Raw genomic sequence first — 23,583 nt, forward strand, 5'->3', positions numbered from 1 at the left:
CTAGTTCTCCCTATGCCTATGATGCACTACTCTCGTATGTCTTGCTGTTTTAGAAAAACACCAACTTCTCTAACCTCTCCAATGACAACCCTATTGGCTTAGGTATTGTTGCACTACAACTGTGTATGGCGGTTGACACCCCCAACCGCCCTAGGGTTATGTGGCAGCCTGCATGCTTGCCAAGCAAGCTTTGTAACTTCCATGACATCCCACTACCTTGCAAGTAACCGCTTGTCCTATCTTCAAGCATTGGTAACCACCTCGCAGGAATAACTGCCCACCAAACATGGATAACTTCCCACTACTTAGTAACTGCCTTGTCATGCTTGGTAACTGCTCCCACTTGCTAGTAACTGCCCATTAGTTGATAATGCTTGGTAACTGCCGTGTATGCTTGATAACTGCCCTTCCACTTGCTCAGTGGGTAGTAACCGCCACTAACTGGATAGTGCTTGGTAACTGCCGTGCATGTGTCATGCATGCCCCTACATGCCAAGTGTCGCAGCCTCTGTTATCGACTTGCATGCGCGCGCATCGCTGCTTGCTTGCTGCCTATGCTTGTCTGCCACTGTTTCCCTTGCGCGCCACCACTCTGCTGTCTGCGCCTTGCCATGCATTGCCTACTCTCAATGCTGGTCTTGGTTGTCAGTCCTAACGAGGCTAATATCCCCGCGCCGGTCCTGCTAGTGAAGCTAATCTGCCCGCACGTATGCTAGTGAGGCTAATTAGCCTGCACATATGCTGGTGAGGCTAATACTCCCGCACTGGTCTGCTAACGAGGCTAATATGCCTGCACTGTCTTCTGGTGAGGCTAATATCCCTACCACTGATCTGCTAGCGAGGCTAACGTCCCTGCTACTAATCTTGTTAGCTACCGAGGCTAATGTCTCTGCCTGCCAGTGTGCTAGCGTGGCTAATATCCAGCCACTGACTTGCCTTGCTTAATCTTGCACATGCTTAGACTTTACATGTGCGTGCCTTGCCCAGGCATGGCCCAAGGCTCATGCCGTGCCCAGGCATACTCGGCACTAAGGGGCTAACAGCCGCCGATCAGCTGTCCCCCAACTAGAAGTCAGAGTTCAAGGAGGCCTTCAGCCTCTTTGACAAGGACGGCGATGGCTCCATCACTACCAAAGAGCTCGGCAATGTGATGCGGTCACTTGGGCAGAACCCGACGGAAGAAGTGCTTCAAGATATGATCAACGAGGTTGATGCCAATGGAAGCGGTACCATTGAATGCCAATAGTTCATTGATCTGATGGCCAGAAAGATTAAGGGCACTGAATCCGATGAGGAGCTCAAGCAAGCGTTCAGGGTGTTTGATAAGAACCAGAATGGCTTCATTTCTGCGGCCGGGCTCCGCCATGTTCTGACGAATCTCGGAGAGAAGTTGACAGATGAGGAGATTGGTGACATGATTCGGGAGGCTGATTTGGATAGAGATGGACAGATCAATTATGCTGAATTTGTAAAATTAATGATGGCCAAGAGAGGACGAAGCCAGAGCAGTGGGCACAGTAGCATGAATTCTTCTTCAAGGGAATACAAGACTAAGAACTGCCGTACTAAACAGCGGCTACGTCAATATGTTTCTGCCTGTAGTGTAATGTAATGTGCACATTGCTATCCAAAAAAAAGAATGATGATGTTTAAGTTAAAGATTTCGGAAATTACCTAATAAATGGGGAATGTTCTATGGTTGGTGAACAAAAAAAACAGACCATACATTTTACGTGCATTCTCCAATTACCATTTTTTTTAAATGCTGGACAACTTTTACCAACTGTTTATCGATGCAAGATATCTCTTATCATTATCAGTACATTTTGAACTCTTGCGATAAATTGACAATTGAAGAGAGTAACTGAACAATTTGCACGGTAGCATGACCATTTTTGTTGATGTTATAAGTAAACTGTATGTGTAGACACATGAAATTTAATGAAGTAAATTATCTTCGTTAAATAATTAAATCGACCAAGAGCCCGACAAAATTGCACACGAGGCCCAAAAGTCAACAAAGTTGGTGCAGATCCGAATAAAACTCGTGTCAGCACATAAACGGATGATCGTAATCGAAGCTACGTGATTCCGAATTGCAGCAAAAAATTAAATGTCATTGACGATTCGAAATGGTAATCTGACATTTGATTAAATTAATAAATTTCTTAACGGTCATAATTAAATCAATTATTTTCTGTTTAATTTAGTTATGAGAATAACTAATTTTAAATTAATCGGAAAATATATATTGATTTAATTATACAATTAAAGAATTTATTATTTTAGTGTCATTAAAATATTCTACAAAATAGAAACATTGACACTATAAATATAACCCTTCAACATGAAGAGAGGGGGATTTGAGACTGGAGAAGAAGAGAGAAAATCATTTGAGCAAGATCACTCTCGAAAAATCCTGAAGTCTCTCAAGTCCACGAAGATCATCAAATCCACGAAGAATCGTCAAGCCACCAAATCGCTCGTTCTTCATCAAATCCAAATCCAAACTCAAGTCCACGAAGAATCATCAAGCGGCCAAATCGCTCGTTCTTCATCAAATCCAAATCCAAATCAAACTCAAATTCTCAAAATCAAGTGCACGTCACCCTTGAGCCAAGTCATATACGGAGATAGAATCAGAGGAGTTCACAAAGATTGTAACCCCGCGCTTGATATTCAATAAATTACATTTTATTTGTACACGTGTTTGCATTCTCTTATTGGTTTTCAGATTCTCGTTCTATAGTATGTTCCATATTTTTGTCGACCAACTATTCTATATTTAGAAGTTGATCAAAATTGGGTTTGAGGGCTCAATTTGTATCGATCTTTTTGTATGGTACGGTTCATGGTCGGTATATATGATTACATTTGTATCAATTCTTCAGACAACTCAGAAAGGTATCAAGCACTCGATCCACATCTCAGGCGCCATTTGTGCTGATTGTTACGTGTGTTTTCATTTGGCATTAATGAAGTTTTTTTTTTTTCGCACATCAATCAAAGATTTCAAGTTTCAGCATGCAATCGATCAATACATATTGGGTGTGATTGATCGCGAAGCTTTCTCTCTACCTCGAACCCTAAATTAATTTTACGATCCAATTCAACAAAAATGTTCATCTCGCAAACCCTACTTCGAACGACAACGACCGCGGCTTATGAGCTCACTGACGACCAAACAGCGGAATACAAGCATGCTTTCAGCCTTTTGGACAAGGACGGCGACGGCTCCATCACAACTAACGAACTCGGCACTGCGATGCGCTCCCTCGGTCTGAAGCCATCTGAAGAAGAGCTGGAGGCGATGATTAACGAAGTGGACGTGGATGGAAACGGTACGATTGATTTACAAGAGTTCCTTAGCCTAATGGCCCGGAAGGTTCAGGACAATCTCTCAGAAAAACAGCTCAAGGAAGCGTTTAGGGTTTTCGATAAGGACCAGAATGGCTTCATCTCTGCCGATGAGCTTCGTCATGTTATGGCAAGCCTCGGAGAGAGTCTGACGGATCAGCAGATTGATCAGATGGTTCATGAGGCCGATATTGACGGCGACGGACAGATCAACTATCAAGAGTTTGTGAAGGTCATGTTGGCAAAGAAAGTACATAGTAGCAGCAGGGGTTCTACTAGTTCAAAGGGTCACAGAAAAACTAAGAAACGAAGTTGTAGGCAGTGCATACGCCAATGTTTCTACCTCTAGCTAGTGTAGTAAGTACTAACTTTATTGATGACAAGAAATGCCACTGTTAGTTTATACGCTAGCTTATTTATGTTCGAGTTGATACTTGATAAATAAATGGGTCAGTTGATCAAGATCTTTCTCTACGCCATATTTATATGATGAGCTATGTGATGACATTTGAATTCTTCAGACACAAGTTACTGGCAGACAATGCAACAAGGTACCAGGTTGAAGCTCGGTCACATTTGAGGTGTGTGCCCTTTTGATGTGCTTTTATTTGATATTCAGTGTTTAATTTCTTGGATTCCATATTATATTTGCTGGTTATTTCTGCTGTGTGTTCATTGTTGATCTTTTAATTCTGTTATTTTTGTATGATAGACTGCTGTATTTGGCTTGTAATATGTTGTTAGGTGACCAATAATGTTGTTGTGTTCTGCGGATAAAAAAAATTCCATAATCATCATGAATTATCTCAACACTATGAGTGATCTTATTCACTAAAGTTCAGCTTGACCAAGATTGTTATATGCATCAGACTAAAGAGAATAGAGGAATATATATGCAAGACATCAAAGAAAACTTTAAGAAGAGAATATTATAGTTAGGCCAATAGTTTGCAATTCATATAACACAAGCAGCTTATAATAGTAGAACTGAATGTGTATGGTACATAGCTACATACAAGGTGTTTCATTATTCTCCAGGAATCTTTTCTTTTAATGGACTTTCACCATTTGAGCCTTTGCCAAGTATTTATCTGCAAGCAGGACTGTGGCCTGCTCTGAAACCCCTCTCTCATCTATATCTGTTTTGTAGTTTAATTTCTTGCAGTTTGCATTTACCTTAATTTCTAATACTGCATAGAGTTCTTGGTACGTATATGAAGGTAGAATTGTCTCTCAAGGAACCTACCAAACTCGGCCACGCAGCTATGTCAAGCTCAGAAAGGCCACGTACACCTTCGTTCAGGGTAGCAACAAAAACCATATATAAAAGAAGATCTTACTACATCTGTTACAGAAGTACGTTAAACCCATAGCTACTTTTGACCAAGGATTTCTTCCTTTCATAAAGAAATGCACTCAATCATTGAAGCAGACTCATTAAAGAAAAAAGAAAAAAGAATGACTCAAGAGGAAGGTAGTGGGAGACAATAGGTAGAGTCACCTATTCTTTTAAATTTCCACTTTGACCAGTTGGCTGAGCATGCGCCAGGTAGGAAGGTATAGTCTTTCTCCGGTGGCCTTTATACATAGCAGTTCAATCAATTTGCGGCAGTTCTACTTATTGTTACAAGTTCAACAAGCTTCAAGCTAATCAGCATGGATAACCCAGAAATTACGCTGCAAGAGATAGTTCAGAGGTTGGTTTCTTAGAACTCTCCACTCCTTCTTCTTTTTGCTTCAAATCCTTCAATAGTCAATAGCCTAAATGCATACTCGATCCGTCGAAAGCAATTTACTAAATGCATGCGGGGTGGTCGTAGACATCTCATATATAGTAGATTTATATCCAGGAAGCTCATCAGAGAATATATCATCTTTTAAATATGACCTGAACCACCCCAGCTGGTTTTGACGTCAGGCTTTACCGGAAATGTACCAAGCCTTGCCGGCATTAATTTGGGAGTGGTGGAGCTATGTCTAGCACTCTACTAGACCAATTTTCTCCATAAACTGCATATATGAGTTTATAGAATCACATTAGGATTTTACTGAAAACATCGTTGAGGTTTTGAGCATCAAATTTTTCTAATTTTTTTTATTGTCAATAGAGAAATTTGCTATACGGATATTAACCACACAGTATTTGGACTTCAAGTTTGGTTGTAAACCAGAAAAATTTGGGGAGAGTGGTATGGCTTTCAAGATGCCATATATGAGTTTTCTTCTACAATGACAGATGGTCTTAGAAACTTTTTAACTGTTTTAGATTAGTGACAGCTTTTATAATTTATCTTCAGGATGTTGTAAATTATTTTTAATACATAGCTTTTCATTCTTAGAAAAAATTGACAATGGAAAACATATATATATTCGATGTGCAATCTGTACGTTAAATTGGTGAAAAAGTTCTAGTATACTTATTATGTTATGTATCAGTGTCTACTGTCTTATGTGTAACCTCATTTCTGTACTCCAATAGTTCATTGTCAAATTCAGAACCAACTAAAGGAAAATATGTCGTGAAAGATGGGCACAAGGCAAGTACTAAGAGATGGTCAGGACTATGGACTTCAAAGAGTGCTGTAGGAAAACTGATACTCAAGGAAATTCTTGATCCTGAGGGACCAATCCTTGAAAAGTGGAATCTGATTTTTGTAATATCATGTCTCTTTGCTGTGTTACTGGATCCTTTGTTCCTCTACATTCCTCTAATAAACCAAGACATGAAGTGCATTGGACTAGACAAAAAGTTGAAGATAGCAGCTGTGGTTTCTCGATCGATCACAGATTGTGTTTATATAGTGAAAATCATTTTTCATGTTTATAAACTAGCAGAGAAAGGTTCTATATTTGTTGATGAATACATTGCATTTTTCGGCATTGATAACTCTGCTTTCAATATAGTAAGCTAATGTACAATGTTTGTTTTGCCAGTGACAGTACTTAAAGCTTTATGGGAGTCATCCATCCTAGTTGACATTTTAGCGGTTCTCCCTATTCCTCAGGTCAGTGATGGCAGTACCCATGAAACCTTGTTTTGAAACTGATTCATTGCACTGAAGAAATTGTAATTTATCCGCAGGTGGTAATTCTCATTTTCTTTAGGGGCTCAAGATCTTTGGAAGCAATGAAGTTTACGAACTTCACTGTTCTGGTCCAATATGTTCCACGAGTCCTGCGCATCTATCTTGCATGTAAGGAAGTCAAACATCCTCCAAAAGGAAAGTTAGGATTATGGATAAAAGGTGGACTCAATTTCCTCATGTACACTCTTGCTAGTCATGTAAGTATTACTCTTGTCATAATTGATTTGAAGTTTTGAACTCCATTACTCTTTTCACAATTCATTTCAACTTAAAAAAATTTGATAAAATAATGAGCGAGTAGTCCAAAACTTTCTTCCTCGATATGTTCCATGATCTCAATCGATGCATACTACGTACATATCCATCAATTATACTATATTGATTGGTAGCTTGCATAGATAGCCATCAATTATCTGGTAAATGTGAAATGCAGGTGTGAGATGGCAATTAAGGTCCCGATAAACTCAGTTATAAACTTCTCACTGTGAAATGTTAGAACCACACTTATTACCAGTTTACAACTATTCATAAATAGTGACTGCGATCGCTGCCTATTTCAAACAGCTTTTTCAAGATGTAGACTTTGAAATGAGAACTTAATTTTTTTTTTTCTTGCCATACTGAGCTAATGGTTTCTTCATTTATCCAATTGATGCTTTACTGACCAAAAACTATAAAAATCCTTCTGTACAATGCGCTTATTAATTAACTTGATTTCCATTTTTTTTTAGATATTTGGAGCCTTTTGGTACTTTTTCTCTATTCAGAGAATGCTGACATGCTGGCAATATGCTTGTCGAAGTGAAGACGGATGTAAACCTACTACTTTTGACTGTCATATATATCATACTGATAGAAATATCAGATTTCTAAATGATCAATGCCCTACAAATCCGTCAAATTCAACGCTCTTTGATTTTGGCATATATCTCGATGCTCTTCAATCCAGTATAGTTGGATCTAAAAATTATTCACAAAAGTTTTCAAAATGTTTTTGGTGGGGTCTACGAAATCTGAGGTTAGTATCCAAGTGTCTTCTATTTCTGAACTAATATGAGTTTAGTACTAAGTATAAGATCATGCATTTTATTTTTGCAGTTCTCTTGGTTCAAACCTCCAACCCAGTATCAATACATGGGAGACCCTCTTCGCGACGTTTACTTCTATCACTGGCTTGCTGCTATTTTTATACCTTATTGGAAATCTACAGGTTGGTGGTATGAGTAGCTTTTTGTTTTTTTAAGTATCCTTTTTAGATTTAATAAATTTTCTTATATATGAAAAAGTTACTTGCTCATTCCATCATTTTTGTAGAGCCCTACTACATTTCAATTTTTAGTAGCCTTTTATGAAGGAATTTTTTTTTTCCAATTAATCACGTAATTTTAGTAGAGCCCTACTACATTACACTTATTTCAGAATGATAGACTGAACCTAGTACTTTTCTATGATATAGATGTATATGCAGGTGGAATCAGCAAGTAAAGAGCAACTACGATGGAAGACAGAACTTGAAAATATGATGAGAACTGAAAGGAAGATGAGAATTGAACGTAGTAAGGGTCCAGAGGTAGAGCAATGGCTAGCCAAAAATGGTCTTCCTATGCGTTTCATGCCCGAGATCATGGAAAAGGTGGTTCAAGTGGATTTAGAACAAAACAGGGATGTTGATGTGGAGAATATCCTCTCGATTCTTCCCTTGCAACTTCAAAGGGATATCTTAGTTTATAAGGAGAAGCTGGAAGAGGAAGGTCGAAAGATAGAGTTTTGGTTATCTGAAAATCGCCTCCCCATGAGTTTAAAGTTGGAGATCATGGAAAAGGTGGTGCAACAGAAACTTGCAGAAAATAGGGATGTTCATGTTGATAATTTCCTAGATATTCTACCAGAGGAACGTCGGAGCTATATTGAAAGTTATAAACAGAAGTTTCAAGAGAAAGACTTAGAAGTCGGATTGTGGTTATCCAAGAATGGCATCCCCATGGATACAAAGTCACAGATCATGGAGAAGGTTCAAGTAGAACTTGAAGAAAACAGGGATGTGGAAGTGAAGAATATCCTCTCATTTCTTCCTTTAGATCTCCAAAGACGTCTCGAATGGTATATGCCTTTCAGTAGGCTGAAGCGGGTAAGCTCCCTCCAAACCTGTCATTTTTTAGCCTGCAGGTGCAAACAGTCAATCTAGTATAATGCTTACCGTCCCGCAACCCCATTTTATGATTTATCTAATGAGCTCAGTTTCTTATCCTAGGTGACATTGCTTGAAAAAATGGATGAAAGATTGTTGAAAGAAATTTGTGAAAATCTTCAACCTGTAGAGTTTCCAGCCAAATTGGTCATTATGCAAGAGAATCAGCCAATTGAAGATGTGTACTTCATTGTAACCGGATCTGTAAAACGGCATTCAATATATATGTCGCTGTTGATGTTCCAGAACTACGAAACTGAAATATGTGGAGAAGAACTTCTGATTTGGCCTTTATCGGCTTCTTTTCCTGCCGTATTACCTAGAGCAACCAAGACAGTTATGGTGGGTGAAGGGTTTAGTGCCCTGCACCTTACGGCCAGTGATCTAGAGAGTGTTGCCTCTAAATTCAGGCCACAGTGGGATCTCATTACTTCTTATTGGTTGACTATGCTAAAGAAAGTAAGCCTTTATGTATTAATATTTATATCCAATATTTGAACCAATGAATCAGAAAAGTATATAATCATGATCAGCTTATAACGTATAGCATAACCATGGGTATCTACTTATCTCATCCATGCATCATAGTGTATCTGCTAACTGGTAATGTTTTGCCTGATTAATATAATTCAGGTGCCAAAGCTTCAATGTATGGATGAAAAAGTGTTAAAAGAATTCTTGCCGTATCTTAACAAGCAGGATCAAATTGCAGCTAGATCCTCCTATGGTATTCAGGAGAATGTACCACTTAAAGCCATGTACTTCATCACGGAGGGATCTCTAAAATTTACAAAAAGTGATAACGGTGATGAGGAGTTTGATCGTTCCGCTGGAGAATTCTATGGAGAAGAACTCCTAGATTGGGTACTAGATACGTCCTTTCCTGCCATAACCCCCATTTCCACTCATTCTGCTCTTTGCCATGATCACAATGCAGCTACCGTGTTGGCTATCACTGCCAAGGACTTGAGGAGTGTAGCTTCTAAATTCAGCTCGCAATTCATCCTCCTTAACACGGAGTCTCAATTAGATCTTTCAACTTTCGTCAACTTGACTTATCTAAAGAAAGTAAGTTCCTAGTTCTATAACCGTTCTTTCTGTTTTTTTTCCGCTGAAGTTCTATAACCTTCATTTTACGTAACTAACTTGTTGGCACGGGGTGTGTGTGTGTATCGGTGTCTGTGTCTGTGTCAATTCATTTCTCAAAATTCTCATATATTTATGTGTGCCTTTGGCTTATATATATATATATATATATATATATATATATATATATATATATATATATATATATGACCTCATTGACATGTATGCAGGTGCCAAAACTTCAAGCTATGGATGAAGAAGTTTTGAAAGCAATCTCTGAGCGTCTTATAAGAAAGGTGTTTAATTACCTGCATATCATTGAAGAGGGAAAACCACTTCACATGATGTTATTCGTGGTGAAGGGAAATGCATACCTTGAGAAGAAACATAGCACAGATAGATCGACACTAAAGCCCGGACAATTCTATGGTGAAGAACTACTAGATTGGCCGTCATGGACCTCTTTCCCTGCCATGCCCTTATCGAAGTTCACTGTCAAAGTACACTACGGAGAAGAAGTTGAATTTCTCGTTCTCACGGCAGACGACCTAAAAAGTGTAGTGTCTAAACTGAGGACGCATTTCATCTAGGCAGACGACCATGCTCCCTAAGCATTCTTAGTCTGCAAGTGCTGGTTTTCACCTTACTCCCTAAGCATTCTTTTATTCATCTGTTGTGTGAACAGCAACTAATATCTTTGCACTCTTACGTTTGCATTTTTCTTTCATTCCAACATTGACATCATCAACAGCTTCAGAAGGTGTAAACTGGCCCATCAAACAACATTTAAGCTGATTCACTGCCTCTTGGAGAACCATGCTTATCATCCTCTTCAATAGGGCTTCTGTCACCCCTGCGGGGCTGGGGCTGCGGCTATGGTCATTAGTTTGTCGAGAGGACAATGTTAGTTAATTACTCAGAGGATGTTGCATTGTTAATGAAGACGCACAGTTCTGACTCAGATATATGATCTAAACTTTGTCGAGAGATAATTAAATTAGGACACTTAATATTCACACATCTTCATAATTTTTGAATTATTGCTCAGCACGGGGATATCATATTCAAGCTTAGCTCTTGTTTCATTTTACTTTCATATGGCATACAGGTGCGCACCATAGAATTTTCTATATGAAGTATAGTCATTTAATGGAGTCGATTTCTCTTTCCTTAAAAGTCATTTAAGGGCTAAATGCTAAAAACTGATGACATCTAGATGATCTAACAGACATTAATGTCATGCAATCCAAGACCCAAGCCAAAAGAAAAGTATCATTTCCTCTAAATGCGGGAGATGTACAGAGGGGGTATAATTGTCTCTGACATAATATTTTTGGACGTATTCGATCGTACTCATAGCATATTCGATAACTTCCGGCACGTTTCCAGACGTTTTCTTCGGTGCAGAGATATGATATGCTCAAAGAATAGTTAGATATGTCCCTATCTGATAAAACCTAGATCAATCTCATTTTCTATTTTTACCCTAGCACTTGTTAAACTAACAGAATAAATATAGAAATTTATATGGAACATCTCATTTCCACAATCTCATAAGAATATAGAAACGCATAACTTAACGAAATTCAAATACATGTTTAAGTACCATTAGTTCTTACAAGCAAAAATCATGGCAGATCAACATAAAAGGTGGCAACTAATGGTACTTAAACATGTATTTGAATTTCGTTAAGTTATGTGTTTCTATATTCTTATGAGATTGTGGAAATGAGATGTTCCATATAAATTTCTATATTTATTCTGTTAGTTTAACAAGTGCTAGGGTAAAAATAGAAAATGAGATTGATCTAGGTTTTATCAGATTGTAGTTATTTAGTTTAGATAAGAGACACAAATTAAGGAGTAGGGAGGGAAAATTGGCGCCAAAATTGGAATTGTTGGGTGTCTTTCTCAAGGTAAAGGGCGGGAAAAACATTGCTCCTCTCAGATAGGGTTAATTTTGTCTTTTAACTCTCTTTGTGGGCCTCACGTACTTACCACGTCACCAAGATGACGGAGAAGTTGAAAAAAACTGATGGAAGTACTTCAATGATAGCAATACTAGAGTCTGGGTATCACATTGGTACGATTAAGAGTTGAGGTATCACATTGGTAGGTACACCAGAGTTGAGGGACTGTTGGTGAAAAAAACTCATATTTGTTTGTTAACTGGGAAACGACGTGTCGCTGAATGTTTTTAAGAAACGTCGTGTCGCTGAATGTTTTTAAGAAACGTCGTGTCGCTGAATGTTTTTAACAAACGACGTGCAGTCTCTTTACCTGCCTTTATACGCCAGTCGTCTACTTCATCTCCCGAAACGACCGTGAAATCTTCCGACGACTGAAGCATTTCTCGGGTGAGTTCTTTCTCCGAAACGCCGTCGTTTGATTTAGTTAAATACTGCTGTTTCCTAATACTGTATACTTGGCGCTTTGTTCTAATCCACATGCTCACTCACACGTACAGATTTGTACTCACTCGCTCCCATTTAGATTCGCCTAGGGTTTACACTAGACTATTATTGCTCTTTCTTTCACTACTTTCACAATCTCAAAACAATTATCGATGAAATTTGTTCTTGATTTTGGTATAGGTTTGGACTGTAATTTGTAGTCTGCAAATTTCGTTCATGATTGCAATGACTGAATCCACATTTGAAGAACCGATCGAGCCGACTTCGTTTGACCTAATCGTCATCGGAACCGGCCTGCCGGCAAAACTAAGGAAGCTGAGAATTGAACGGGAGGTAGAAGAATGGCTGAAGAAATAAGAGGGTCTTCCTATGCATTTCAAGACCGAGATCATGGAAAAGGTTGTACAATTGGATTTTGAGCAAAATAGAGATGTCCTATAGTATATGATGTCATATATCACTTATTAGAATACTAATTTCTGATTTATCAAAATAATTCAGGTGCCAAAGCTTCAATGTATGGATGCCGAAGTGCTTAAAGCTATATATCTAATCTTAATCAGGATGTGACAATTGGATACGTAGAGAATAAACCAATTGAATGCATGAGTTTCATCATTGAGGGATGTATAAAATTCACAAGAAATGACGACGAGTATGTTCCGTTGGGCAGGAGAATTTTATGGAGAAGAACTCCTAGATTGAGTATTGGACGATTTGGATCCGTCCTTTCTTGACTTAACCCCTATGCCACTCACACTGCTATTCGCGATTATGACAATGCAGTTATTGAGCTGAGTGTCACTGCCTATGCTTTGAAGTGTATAGGTTCTAAATTCAGATCATACTTCAGCGCATTTCGAAAGGAACCTCAGCCAGATCTTTTGATTTTTATTGGGTTCACTTTGTTCAAACAGGTACGTAATTTCCTAGCAAGCTATTACCTTAATTATTTCACTTCTTACCAGGCTAGCCACGCCAATGTCCATCGCCATGCATTCTTATACTTAACCAGACTTGTATGTTTCCATATATGTAATTATATATACAGGTGTCAAAACTCAAGTCTATGGACGAAGAAGTTTTGAAAACAATATCTCAGCGTTTTAAGTCCGAGGAGTATAATTATGAACGACCTGTGAATATCATCATTGAAGAGGGTAAACCGCTTGACAGGATGGTCTTCCTTAGAAGAGACGTTTGTACATTATAACGACGGAAATGCTGGAACCACTGGTGGATCCAGGGCTTGGCCTGGCCGGAGGGCATGCTACAATATTCATTCTAAAATTTTAATATATATATATAATTAGATTATTAGCATATATTTCTCCTACTAATATTGTCATTTCTTCTTAAATCTTATAAAAATCCTCAAGTATTTTCTCATAATATTCTTGTTATTCTTGTTATTCTATATATTTGATATGAAATTACAAATATGAGTTATTAAGTTTCAATCTAATTAATTTGAGAAAAAAAATTGTTTGAGTATTTTCATTTGTCATCGATTTTCATAATATTTTTTTACATTCATTGACACTTATTTATATTTTTAAAGACTTTACAGACGCAAATGTTTATATGGTTATATATTGTACTGACCGAAAAAATTTCTTGCCTTAAGCCAATTCTAAGTTCACCCTATGTTTGGATCGTATCCGCCCCTGGCTGGAACGATGTCAGCCGTAGAGTTCTTTGGAACATAAGTAATAGATTAGCTAGGGTGATCTGATGCTACCAGACCCCTGTTCAATTATACTGTCATATCAGGAAACCAGATGATTTCAAGTAGCATTTCAGCTAACCAGATGATCACCTGCTGCCTGCCTGCATCAGATGTCTTGCCGGCCTTTTCATTTTTCTTCGTTTCCTGCTTATCATCCTCCATCCGGTTTCAATTTGCGCCAGAAAAGAGGCCACCTGCGACACTCCCAACTCACAAGACATCCTCTGGCAACTAGAACATGAGCAGTCCCGGGTACTTGTGTTAGTTGTGTGCATAATTTGCAGTAGAAGTATTACGTTTAGATGCTACTTCAAATAAATATTCAAGATGACGAGGCATGTAATTTGTTTGTACGGAACGGATTATGCAATGGGTGGATAAAAGACGGATGACTATCTAAATCAGAATAGGTGAATGGTGAACTTATGGAGTACGTTCGAGGGGTATGAACTCCCATCACTATTCGTTTCAGGAATGTTTCTCCAAGAGATGATCGATTATGCTGGTAATTAGCCAATAGATTAATTGGATACTGAAAGTAAAAGAAAGTAAAAAGGCCATAATAGCCATGTCCAACTCACAATGGCCACACTGTTACGTTCAAGGTGGCAAGAGAAACAAGATACAAAATCACAGCAATAATTTAGTCTCCAGAGATATTGAAAATTCTTAAAAGTGACAAGACCAACTAATCAATAATAAAAGTTCCACTTCAAGCAAGAAAGGTACACCAGCTGGTTTAAACTGGCATATCAAAGCACATTTAAGCTGAATCACTGCCTCTTGGAGAACCGTGGTTGTCATCATCCTCTTCGATGGGACTTCTGTTGCCTCTGTGCACAGGGCTTGGGCTGCGGCTATGGCCATTTTCTTCCACAGGGCTCCTGTGCATCTTATCACCATTGCTTTTCTCTTCAGCATTACCCATAGGGCTTCCACTCTTTCCCCTAGGACTCCTACTGTAATCAGACCGGCGATCCTGAGGGGAGGCGCTACGACGCTCTTGTGGGCTTCTTCTACCATCAGGTGATTGGTCATGCTTCCTCCCCTTGGAAGGGGGCGGCGAGGCCCTGCGGCGCTTTGGGCTCAGGCTGTCTGCAGGACTTCTTGATCTTCTCTCTAGACTCCTTTCTCTCCTCACAGGTGATCTTGATCGACTGCGTATTAAAAAAAACAAAGAGTGATTTATCAAACAAAATCTGCAGAGAAACCACGATTCGAAATCAATTGTCAGTATCATAGTAAAGAGATAATGATGAACACCTGTAACTATGACCCCTGCTGTAACTACGGCTTCGACTTCTGTCCCGCCTTGGACTTGGTGAGCGTGAGTGACTCCGCCCACGTCTGCACAGAATACACACAACTTGCAGAGTAAACAACCAGAATGTTGGCCAAAATAATCACCAGGACGATGAAATGAGGGGCAAGAAATTAGACTTGGAGGAAGTTTTCTTCGGGCTGTTTTGACAATTTCTTTCAATGTGGCCTCTATCCCCACAGCGATAACACTTATTCTTCCAGTCCCCAGCTTTGCAATCTCGAGCCCAGTGCCCATCAAGTCCACAATTGAAACAGCGTCCTGAACCAGGAGGCGGTCCTCTACCAAGATACTCACGGGATCCACCAGGACCACGTGGTGCCTAAATGAAAGGCAGACACCCATCAATACACTATTCACATGGACATAGTAGACGTTGGAATAATTTACAATAGTAGAAAATTGAATGGGGCATGCTCAAGTAAAGGGGGAGTGAGATATACGAAATAACAAAGAACATACCCCCCTGGCAAATTCCACAATTAAACGGCTCCCATCAACATCCCGACCATTCAGGCTATATCTTGCGTCATCAGCATCACGGGGATCATTAAATTCCTGTTTTTAGTTACAAAATGAAAACCCAGAGGGAGATAAAATTTGCATACAAACTGGGAGTGTGAGGGAGAGGAAAAAAATACAATACAAGAATGACAGTGTGCAACTGTATACAGTGACATAATGCGTGCAACTGTGGGCATAACTGTAGGGTGGCTGTGTGCGTGAGAGAGAGAGAGAGAGAGAGAGAGAGAGACATACAACAAAGGCAAAATCACGCTTCATATCCACATCACGTACTCTGCGTAAACGGGTTCCAGAAACAGTAAGGCCATCATGACACAAGGATCAAAGGGATGATACTTCGCCCCTCACAGATGAACTAAACACCACTTTGAGATTGTTGCCATTTCGATTAAAAAACGCAATAATATTTTAGAAAGACTCGCCACCAATTGGACCTCACCAAGACCTCCAGGTTTGGCAAAAGCCAAAAAACCTTCAACAAGATCATTGAAGTTAAACCAAACGGACACATGGATGGGTGAATCGTTTTCGGAATGATAACATAAATTCACACTTTTGAAAACAACGGTCAAAGGTTTGGTAAAGGGTTCATTTTACAGTCTACTGACCCTGAATACACTACAAATGTAAGGAATCATAAAGCCAAAGCACACAAAAGAACTAAAGCTTTTTTCATAGATGCATGTTTTTATTCAATGCAACAGGAATTCCATTAAGCCCCGAGCATTTGTAAATGAAAGGGTACACATGCAATACAAGCAGAATGACAGAAGCACAGAGCCCTACAAGTTCAATAGAAACTACAATCCACATCAACCAAAAACTACTAAAATTATGAAGAAAAAAAGCATTCTAGTTACCTTCCATATCTGCTGAACACATCTTCCAGTTCCCGTGATCTTGTCCGGGACGACAAGCGGCCAACATAGAGCCGTGTGCTAGCATGGCGATCATCATGGCGGTCATCATGACGAGGCATTTTACCTGCATCAAAAATCACCACATTATCCTTTAACAATGTTATCTTTAAAATGGCAACAAACCCATCATGTGAGGTTACCTAAGCAAACTATACCACACAGTCTAACAAGTTCTTCAGTAACATAGCCTAAACTCTATAGCAATCAATTTGCGAAAACCACACAAAATATCAGAAATTTATATAACAAAAACAGAGATTGAAAATTTGATACACATAACTAAAAAAAATAAAAAAAATCTACACGTCATGATCACCAAATCAACCGAAAATTCAGAAACGATTCATCCAAAGTTCTCTGGATCCCAGAACACCGAGATTTGGTTTCTACTGACTAAACAAATTTAACGAAAAGTCAACTTCTTTGGGAACCCAAATGGTTTTCATAGCAAAGCCCTATATTCAATTAGCTTTTCCAGTGGAAAATACGCTGAGATTAGAGAGACCCACCTGAAGAAGAAGGAGGCTGAAAGTGAAAAATCGAACCCTAGATTTTGCTTCGCGAAGAGAAAGGAGTTCGTTTTCTTTCTTGGTATTTATAGAGGAGGATAAGGTCTAGAAGGTGGAGCTGTACTTATAACGACCCTTCAGATCGGTTGGAATTACGATTCCCGCCATGCCGACTTGTTTTGGTTGGGTAGGTGGTAGGGCGCCGGTTAGTATGGTAATAAATTTAAATAACTGGACAGTAATTTACTTTTTTATCCTACCCATTCCATTTCATCAAGCGGTGGGAGTTGATACCGAAACCGACGAGTCGGGATGAATCTATCAAATTTCTTCATTCCGAACCGAATTTAATGCTGAAATTTTATAAATAATTAAATCGATATATGTATAATTCGTACCGAATATATAAAATATATTAAATTTATGCATTTTTGATATTTTATATAATTTTTTAGGTCTACATTGTACTTTTAAAAACTTCAAATATTAATTTAAATTAACTAATAGTTATAAATATAAATACACGTAAAAATGTACAATTTTACCGAATCGAACCCATCCCGAATTGATATGTACATGTTCGGTTCGGTATCAAGTTTTAAATTTACGATCCCGAACTGAAATTAAAACCGAATAAATTATCAGTATAAATATTAGTATCGGCCGAATCCTGAACCGAACGGTACCGGTCCCGGCCCTACTTTATTTTACCCTGAATTGAGGTAGTGTATCATCATTGAACATGAAATTTGAGAACTAAGCTCATCACAAAGACACTGAGGTAACTACTGATGTTTAATTCTACAAAATCATGCAAAAGATTGCTGTTTTTCTCTGTACTTGAGACAGATCCGACACATGTCGCGGCGTAAGGTTAAGGCCTGAAGAGCGTCACAGTTTGATGAGTGAACAGTATCATTGATGGCTTTGCAAAGCATCATTGATGGCAGTTTGTTGCGGTCAAGTTTTTGCAGTAGTGTTTAAGCCATGCGCACGTGGAATTGAGGATACGAAGCTCGCCATTAAGGAGATCGCGAGACATTTGCGTCCGGACAGAGAGCCTTTCACACATCGCATGAAAACTTACAGGTCGCAAAGCCTGCATAAATATATGCAATAAAAATGAAGCAACGTGTAAGAATATCCGACTTGGTAATATGAGAAAGGACTATTCTGAATTGATGGTCTCATGAATTCATGTTGAACTTGAAAAAGTTCTTGGCTCTCTAGCAGAAGAAGAATAGGTGTGAAGAAGCAGCAAGTATTTACCTTAATAGATGTATCACATTCCTCAGCTAATTGGGTTAGTTTTACCATCAACATCGAATGTGCTTCAATCTCTTTGCTTCTGTTAGTTAAAGGACGCCGAGCCAATCGACCATCATGTGCTGCTGCTTCATTGGCCAGGTCACTAAGTTCTGGATATCAATATATAATCAAGAAAGCATTTGCAGATGTGTCAGGAAACCAAAACACAATTGAAGTTTAGAAGATTATCAAACAAAAAATAAGAATAAGGTAGCATGAAACAAACCTTCACAAGAAGTACAACATAGGACACGAGCAAATGCACGAAGTGACTGGAATTCCTTTCTCTTTCCCTCTAACAGATCTCACTTCTCTATGGAGTTATCACAGGATATAACTAAGTTTGACCCGATATATCGCATGTTGACCCGATACTTTGAGTTGATTGATATATTGAGGCGATATGACATTTATCCTATCGATTTATAAATATCAACGATATATCGCCGATATATCCCGATATTTAGAACACTGACCCTAACTCTCCTTTCCATTATAAGTTAAGTAAAAAAATGAGGAGCTCTTTTCGCGAATTAATGATATTTTGGTATTGACGTTGGTACGCCTGAAAACATCAGCAAATTACAGCATCGTTTATTGAAATATTAAACACAAACCAACCTTGGTCTCTAGCTACTATGTGCGTCGGAGCTACATCTCTCCTCCATCTTTCGTCCTTCTTATGGCATCAGACCAACCTATAATTATTCCTCTTGACGTCGTTGTCATCCCTAAAGCTTTAGTTTTCAAAGACGAGACCTGGAGAAAGAGAATCAAAGGAAAAAATGTGGTGACAATTTTAATGGGGTTTTCTGATTTCGGCCAAGTCAGGGCTTCTCATGAGTATGGATAACTTCATCTCGTCATCCTTGACACCTATGTGGCCTTAGTTTTTGAGGAGAAGTTTCGTGAGAGATAATCGATCAATTGAAGCTCAAGGTAATCTGTCAGGTTCTTTGGAACTTTTCGGCGACTCACGCTGGCATCGGCGACGAGAAAAGGTATTAGAGATATTCCTCACAATGGGTTTTACGTGATGATATGCTTCGCTTATAGTTTTCGTCAATGTTAGCAAGAATTGGAAATTATGGGATTTTACTGTTATATCAAGATAATGTTTCATATTGCTTTGGTCGTATTTTGAGTTCCAATTATTTGAGAATTGCATATTAGTTCCAGTTGTTTGAGAATTGCAGATTGATCATGAAATGCATACAAATGCATTCTAATGTTATCTCCTTAATATAAGGAATTGGGAACCATGACCTTATGTTGCTTTACAGTTCAAGGTTCAATGATATCTTGATTCTTGAAAGGGTTAGTAAGAATAGCTAAGCTCATCGAGGATGATTGCAGACCTGCATCACTGATTTTTTGAAGCTAGTGCCAATGGCTATAGCTTAGAAATTTTACTGATAAAAACTTTGGTGGCAAGCAACAATTTAAAATGCGTCAAAGGCATACCTAACTAGAGGGTAGTATTAGGTTTCTTTGATCATGAAGATGACAAATATGAAGAAGGCTAAACCAGCTCGCAGGCTGAGATCTTTGCCTCTGGAAAGCCAAGTTCAAGGGCTTTACCTAATGTAGTTTGCCACACATGTTACAGATTAATCATTAGGAATTGTGGTTCCTCAAATGCTTTGTTTCTTTCAAATCACTTGGGCAGTGACAGAGAAAATAGCCTAGGGAATTTCTTTTTGACTATATTGTGCAGATTGTGATCTTCCTAATAAGGTTTTTGTGTATTATCTATAGTTTGAATAATGCTAAATCTATGGACTATTAAGATTATGTTAAAATGGCCGGTTTTTTGTATTCATCTAAATATATTATTAGAAAAGAGGAAAAAAGGTTTAAATTAATTTGCTATCCAAAATTGTCATGATACAAACACAAAGTATAAAGTCAGCTTAAGTTTACCAAACGATCTTAAGTTTACCAAACACTCTGCACAACTTATACAACTAAAAGTCACTTATAAATAACTAGTTTATCAAACAGTCAATGACTTAACTTATCAGTAACTTATTCTCAAAAATATATATAAGTCAGCTTTTCTTATAAGTCACAGTTGCACCAAACACAATCATTGTATCTCGCTCCTTTTCTTAGTTGTTCTCCATCATAATGCTTCATCATCATCGATCGTCAATGATTTAAAACTCGGTTAACTCGGCTGAGTACTCGGTACTCGGCTGGTTACTGAGGTGATTTTGACCTACTTAGTGCCTCTACTCGGCGGGAAGAAAATCGGCCGAGTACTCGGTCTAACTCGGCCAACTCGGGTCCAAATCGGTCAACTCGGTCAGGAAAAAAAACAAACGACGTCATTTGCCTTCAACCTTGATTCATTTACTCAATGAGGATGATTTTATATCCGATGATGAACATGAAATAGATGACTTGAGTTTTGATTTTGAGTCGGATTTGGAGGGAGTACAAGATAGATATGGAGAAGAAGAATTTGAGTCATAGTTACATATGCTTGGGATTGTTTGCAAAAATTGAATTTGATTTGCTTTTATTACTTATGTTATTGTAATAGACTAATGATTGTTTTTATTTTTTAGATATTATTATCTCTTAAATATTGTAATATTTTATGGACTATTTTTATTATTTTAGACATTATATATTAGATTATATGTTTTAAAAATAATAAAAAATTCAGAAATTAGAATCCGAGTACTCCTCTACTCGTTACTCACCGGCCGGCCGACCGATTACTGAGTAGCGAGTTTTAGAACCTTGTCGATCGTCGATCTTTTTTCATCAAACTAATATTAGTTTAGACTTATCTTTAAAGTTCCATATGTTACTGTTCAATTGGGCTCTTATCATATATGTCCCCGTGGTGTATCCAAAAGTTCATGTTAGTAGTAGTATCAAATGACAAGATTCTGATACTATTCATTGTAACTTTGCTGATCAAAGTTGATAATAAGAACGAATAGTACAAATTTTCTAATTGCTCGATTATGATTTATACATATGTAGTAGTATTTTGTAGTGTTAGGAAATTTTTAGATGAAAAGTATCATATAGCTTTCAATCATCCACTTGTGAAGAATACCTCTCAAGACCATATATTTCCGCAGATTAGCTTGTGCTGTCACAAAACTCCACCACTAAACCCTAAGAAAACCGACACTAAAAATAAAATTACGAGACCTCTTAAAAAAACAAAAAAATACAAATAGTGCTTAAATTGAAAAAAAAACGGAACGGCGGGGCCCGTCTGAAAAGAAAATTAAAAAAAAGGGCGGGGACCCGAAACTGTTTCGAGTTTCACTTTAAGCGCCAAACTCTAAACCCCGCCCAATCTCCTTGCCACGTCATCGATCCGAGTGAAGCCCAAACATACAATCTAACCCGTCCGTTACACAAATCTCCAACAAAGCCACACCGTAGATCTTCCCCACTCACCCTGAGTAGCCTTCATTCCTGTTCCCTTATATAAACACCCAGTCGCAGACCCTTCCTTCATCGCAACCGAAACTCGCTTCAAAATCTTTCTCCTATATTCAGGTTCGTTATTTTCTTAACCAAGATACTGCAATTCCTTTTCCTTCACTTTTGACAGAGTAATGTTCAATATCAGCTTTGATTTGGTCATTGAGTCTCCAATCTAGGTTTTCACCATCAATTTTTCTTCGGCGTTTGTATATTAGGGTTTCAATATTTAGGGATCTCACAATTTTAGGGTTAACAATTGCGAACAGGAATCCAAACATTCATTGAGATTTGTTCCCTATTCAAATATTTTCGTCTGAATCTGCAATCTTTGCTCATTGACTTGATTTATTTGTCTTCCGAATCAGGAATCGTACCTTGAATTGGTAACAATGTCTGGGCGCGGCAAGGGAGGCAAGGGACTGGGAAAGGGAGGAGCCAAACGGCACCGTAAGGTCCTCCGCGACAACATCCAGGGGATCACCAAGCCGGCCATTCGCCGTTTGGCTCGCAGAGGAGGTGTGAAGCGTATCAGTGGTTTGATCTACGAGGAGACTCGAGGCGTGCTCAAGATATTTCTCGAGAATGTGATCAGAGACGCCGTGACTTACACCGAGCACGCTCGCCGGAAGACTGTGACGGCCATGGATGTGGTCTACGCGCTCAAGAGGCAGGGCAGGACTCTCTATGGGTTTGGTGGCTAGTGGGGGGTTTGTGGGGTTCTTACAAGTCTTGCTGTCAAGAAATGTAGTGTTGTGGGGTGTTGGTTGTTTTAGGTGTTGATGAACTGCTAGGGTTCTTGGTATTGTAAGTAGTTGATGAACTGGGTTATGTGTTTCTGGGTCTGGAATTGGAAAATCTAATGGAATGGTGGCTGTGTTTGATCTGAAAATTGTTTTTCTGAGTTTGGCAATTTTGTTTGTTTCTCAATATGGTGGTTTGGGCTATTATGCATTTTGGGCATGAAGGAGGTTCCTCTTTGTTTAGCTCAATTGCTTTTTTAATTAACTAGTTTAAAGCTTTTGATCTTTAATTAATGTGAGTTTGCTTGGTATTGTGGCAACTTGTTGCAAGTGGCAGCAGATAGTGATTGTTTACTAGCTGGTTTGAAAATAGCATGTGATGTGCCCCATGAATTATTAAAGCAATGACCATGATGGGTTCTTGTCTTGTTGTTGCAAGTGGTGCAAAGGTGGAGATTTTTATTTATTAGGGAGCTTCCATCTTTGTTCTTTTCTTTGAGAATGGTTCAACTCTGTTATATATGGACATGAAAAAAGATACCTTTAATTGGACTAATAAGGCATTAATTAGCATATTAATCAGCTACAGGCCTACAAACCATGACTCGGTTTAGGTTGATTTGATTCTATGTCATTTTCCTTCATATATTCAAAGTTTCAAACCAACAGAGCTGGTCTCATTTTCGGACTTTTATATAACTTCCTCAATTTTCTAGTACTAACTATCCGACATCTGTGACGAATTCTATGTGAATATTATGAATACATTTTCGGGATATGTTAAAATAATTCTAAGTACGGCTTTGAAATTCTACGTTAGTATAATCTGATATTAATTTACATGCCCATAGTGCTAGGAATGGTAAGAGTTTATTTAGAGTTTTTTTTTTTGATCAATGAGTTTACTTAGAGTTCGCCCATATGAAAACTTGACCATTTTA

At 38.4% G+C, this 23,583-nt stretch overlaps 5 protein-coding genes across 7 annotated transcripts; 4 read left to right on the forward strand and 1 right to left on the reverse strand.

Annotated features, from left to right (window-relative positions):
* Positions 1-1,045: 1,045 nt before the first annotated feature.
* Positions 1,046-1,738, forward strand: LOC126803318 (uncharacterized). Its single transcript, XM_050531101.1, is given in 1 exon segment — positions 1,046-1,738. A coding segment is annotated over 1 exon segment (462 nt). The 5' UTR covers positions 1,046-1,150; the 3' UTR covers positions 1,613-1,738.
* Positions 1,739-3,118: 1,380 nt separating this feature from the next.
* Positions 3,119-3,706, forward strand: LOC126803706 (calmodulin-like). The gene has a single exon (XM_050531461.1). The coding sequence runs from the start codon at positions 3,119-3,121 to the stop codon at positions 3,704-3,706; it is 588 nt and encodes a 195-aa protein (XP_050387418.1).
* Positions 3,707-4,897: 1,191 nt separating this feature from the next.
* LOC126801794 (cyclic nucleotide-gated ion channel 1-like) lies at positions 4,898-10,781 on the forward strand. 3 transcript variants are annotated; one of them, XM_050529254.1, is made up of 10 exons: positions 4,898-5,054; positions 5,837-6,198; positions 6,292-6,362; positions 6,440-6,640; positions 7,175-7,461; positions 7,542-7,653; positions 7,900-8,571; positions 8,695-9,090; positions 9,265-9,699; positions 9,948-10,781. In XM_050529254.1, the coding sequence occupies exons 1-10, from the start codon at positions 5,014-5,016 to the stop codon at positions 10,305-10,307; spliced, it is 2,937 nt and encodes a 978-aa protein (XP_050385211.1). In that variant the 5' UTR covers positions 4,898-5,013; the 3' UTR covers positions 10,308-10,781. The 3 variants fall into 3 exon arrangements, with proteins under 3 accessions (XP_050385211.1, XP_050385212.1, XP_050385213.1); XM_050529255.1 differs by having other exon boundaries at positions 4,920-5,054; positions 5,884-6,198; XM_050529256.1 differs by lacking the exon at positions 5,837-6,198 and having other exon boundaries at positions 4,977-5,054.
* Positions 10,782-14,415: 3,634 nt separating this feature from the next.
* On the reverse strand, positions 14,416-17,211 carry LOC126801795 (serine/arginine-rich splicing factor RS2Z32-like). The gene is made up of 7 exons (XM_050529257.1): positions 17,136-17,211; positions 16,567-16,690; positions 15,941-15,980; positions 15,644-15,739; positions 15,301-15,503; positions 15,124-15,207; positions 14,416-15,017 (listed from the first exon to the last, which is right to left on the reverse strand). The coding sequence occupies exons 2-7, from the start codon at positions 16,683-16,685 to the stop codon at positions 14,624-14,626; spliced, it is 936 nt and encodes a 311-aa protein (XP_050385214.1). The 5' UTR covers positions 16,686-16,690; positions 17,136-17,211; the 3' UTR covers positions 14,416-14,623.
* Positions 17,212-22,222: 5,011 nt separating this feature from the next.
* LOC126802044 (histone H4) lies at positions 22,223-22,820 on the forward strand. The gene has a single exon (XM_050529572.1). It carries the CDS (start codon positions 22,292-22,294, stop codon positions 22,601-22,603), a length of 312 nt encoding a protein of 103 aa, XP_050385529.1. The 5' UTR covers positions 22,223-22,291; the 3' UTR covers positions 22,604-22,820.
* Positions 22,821-23,583: the final 763 nt, after the last annotated feature.

Source organism: Argentina anserina, chromosome 7, assembly GCF_933775445.1.
Source record: "Argentina anserina chromosome 7, drPotAnse1.1, whole genome shotgun sequence".
NCBI classification, from domain to species: Eukaryota; Viridiplantae; Streptophyta; class Magnoliopsida; order Rosales; family Rosaceae; genus Argentina; species Argentina anserina.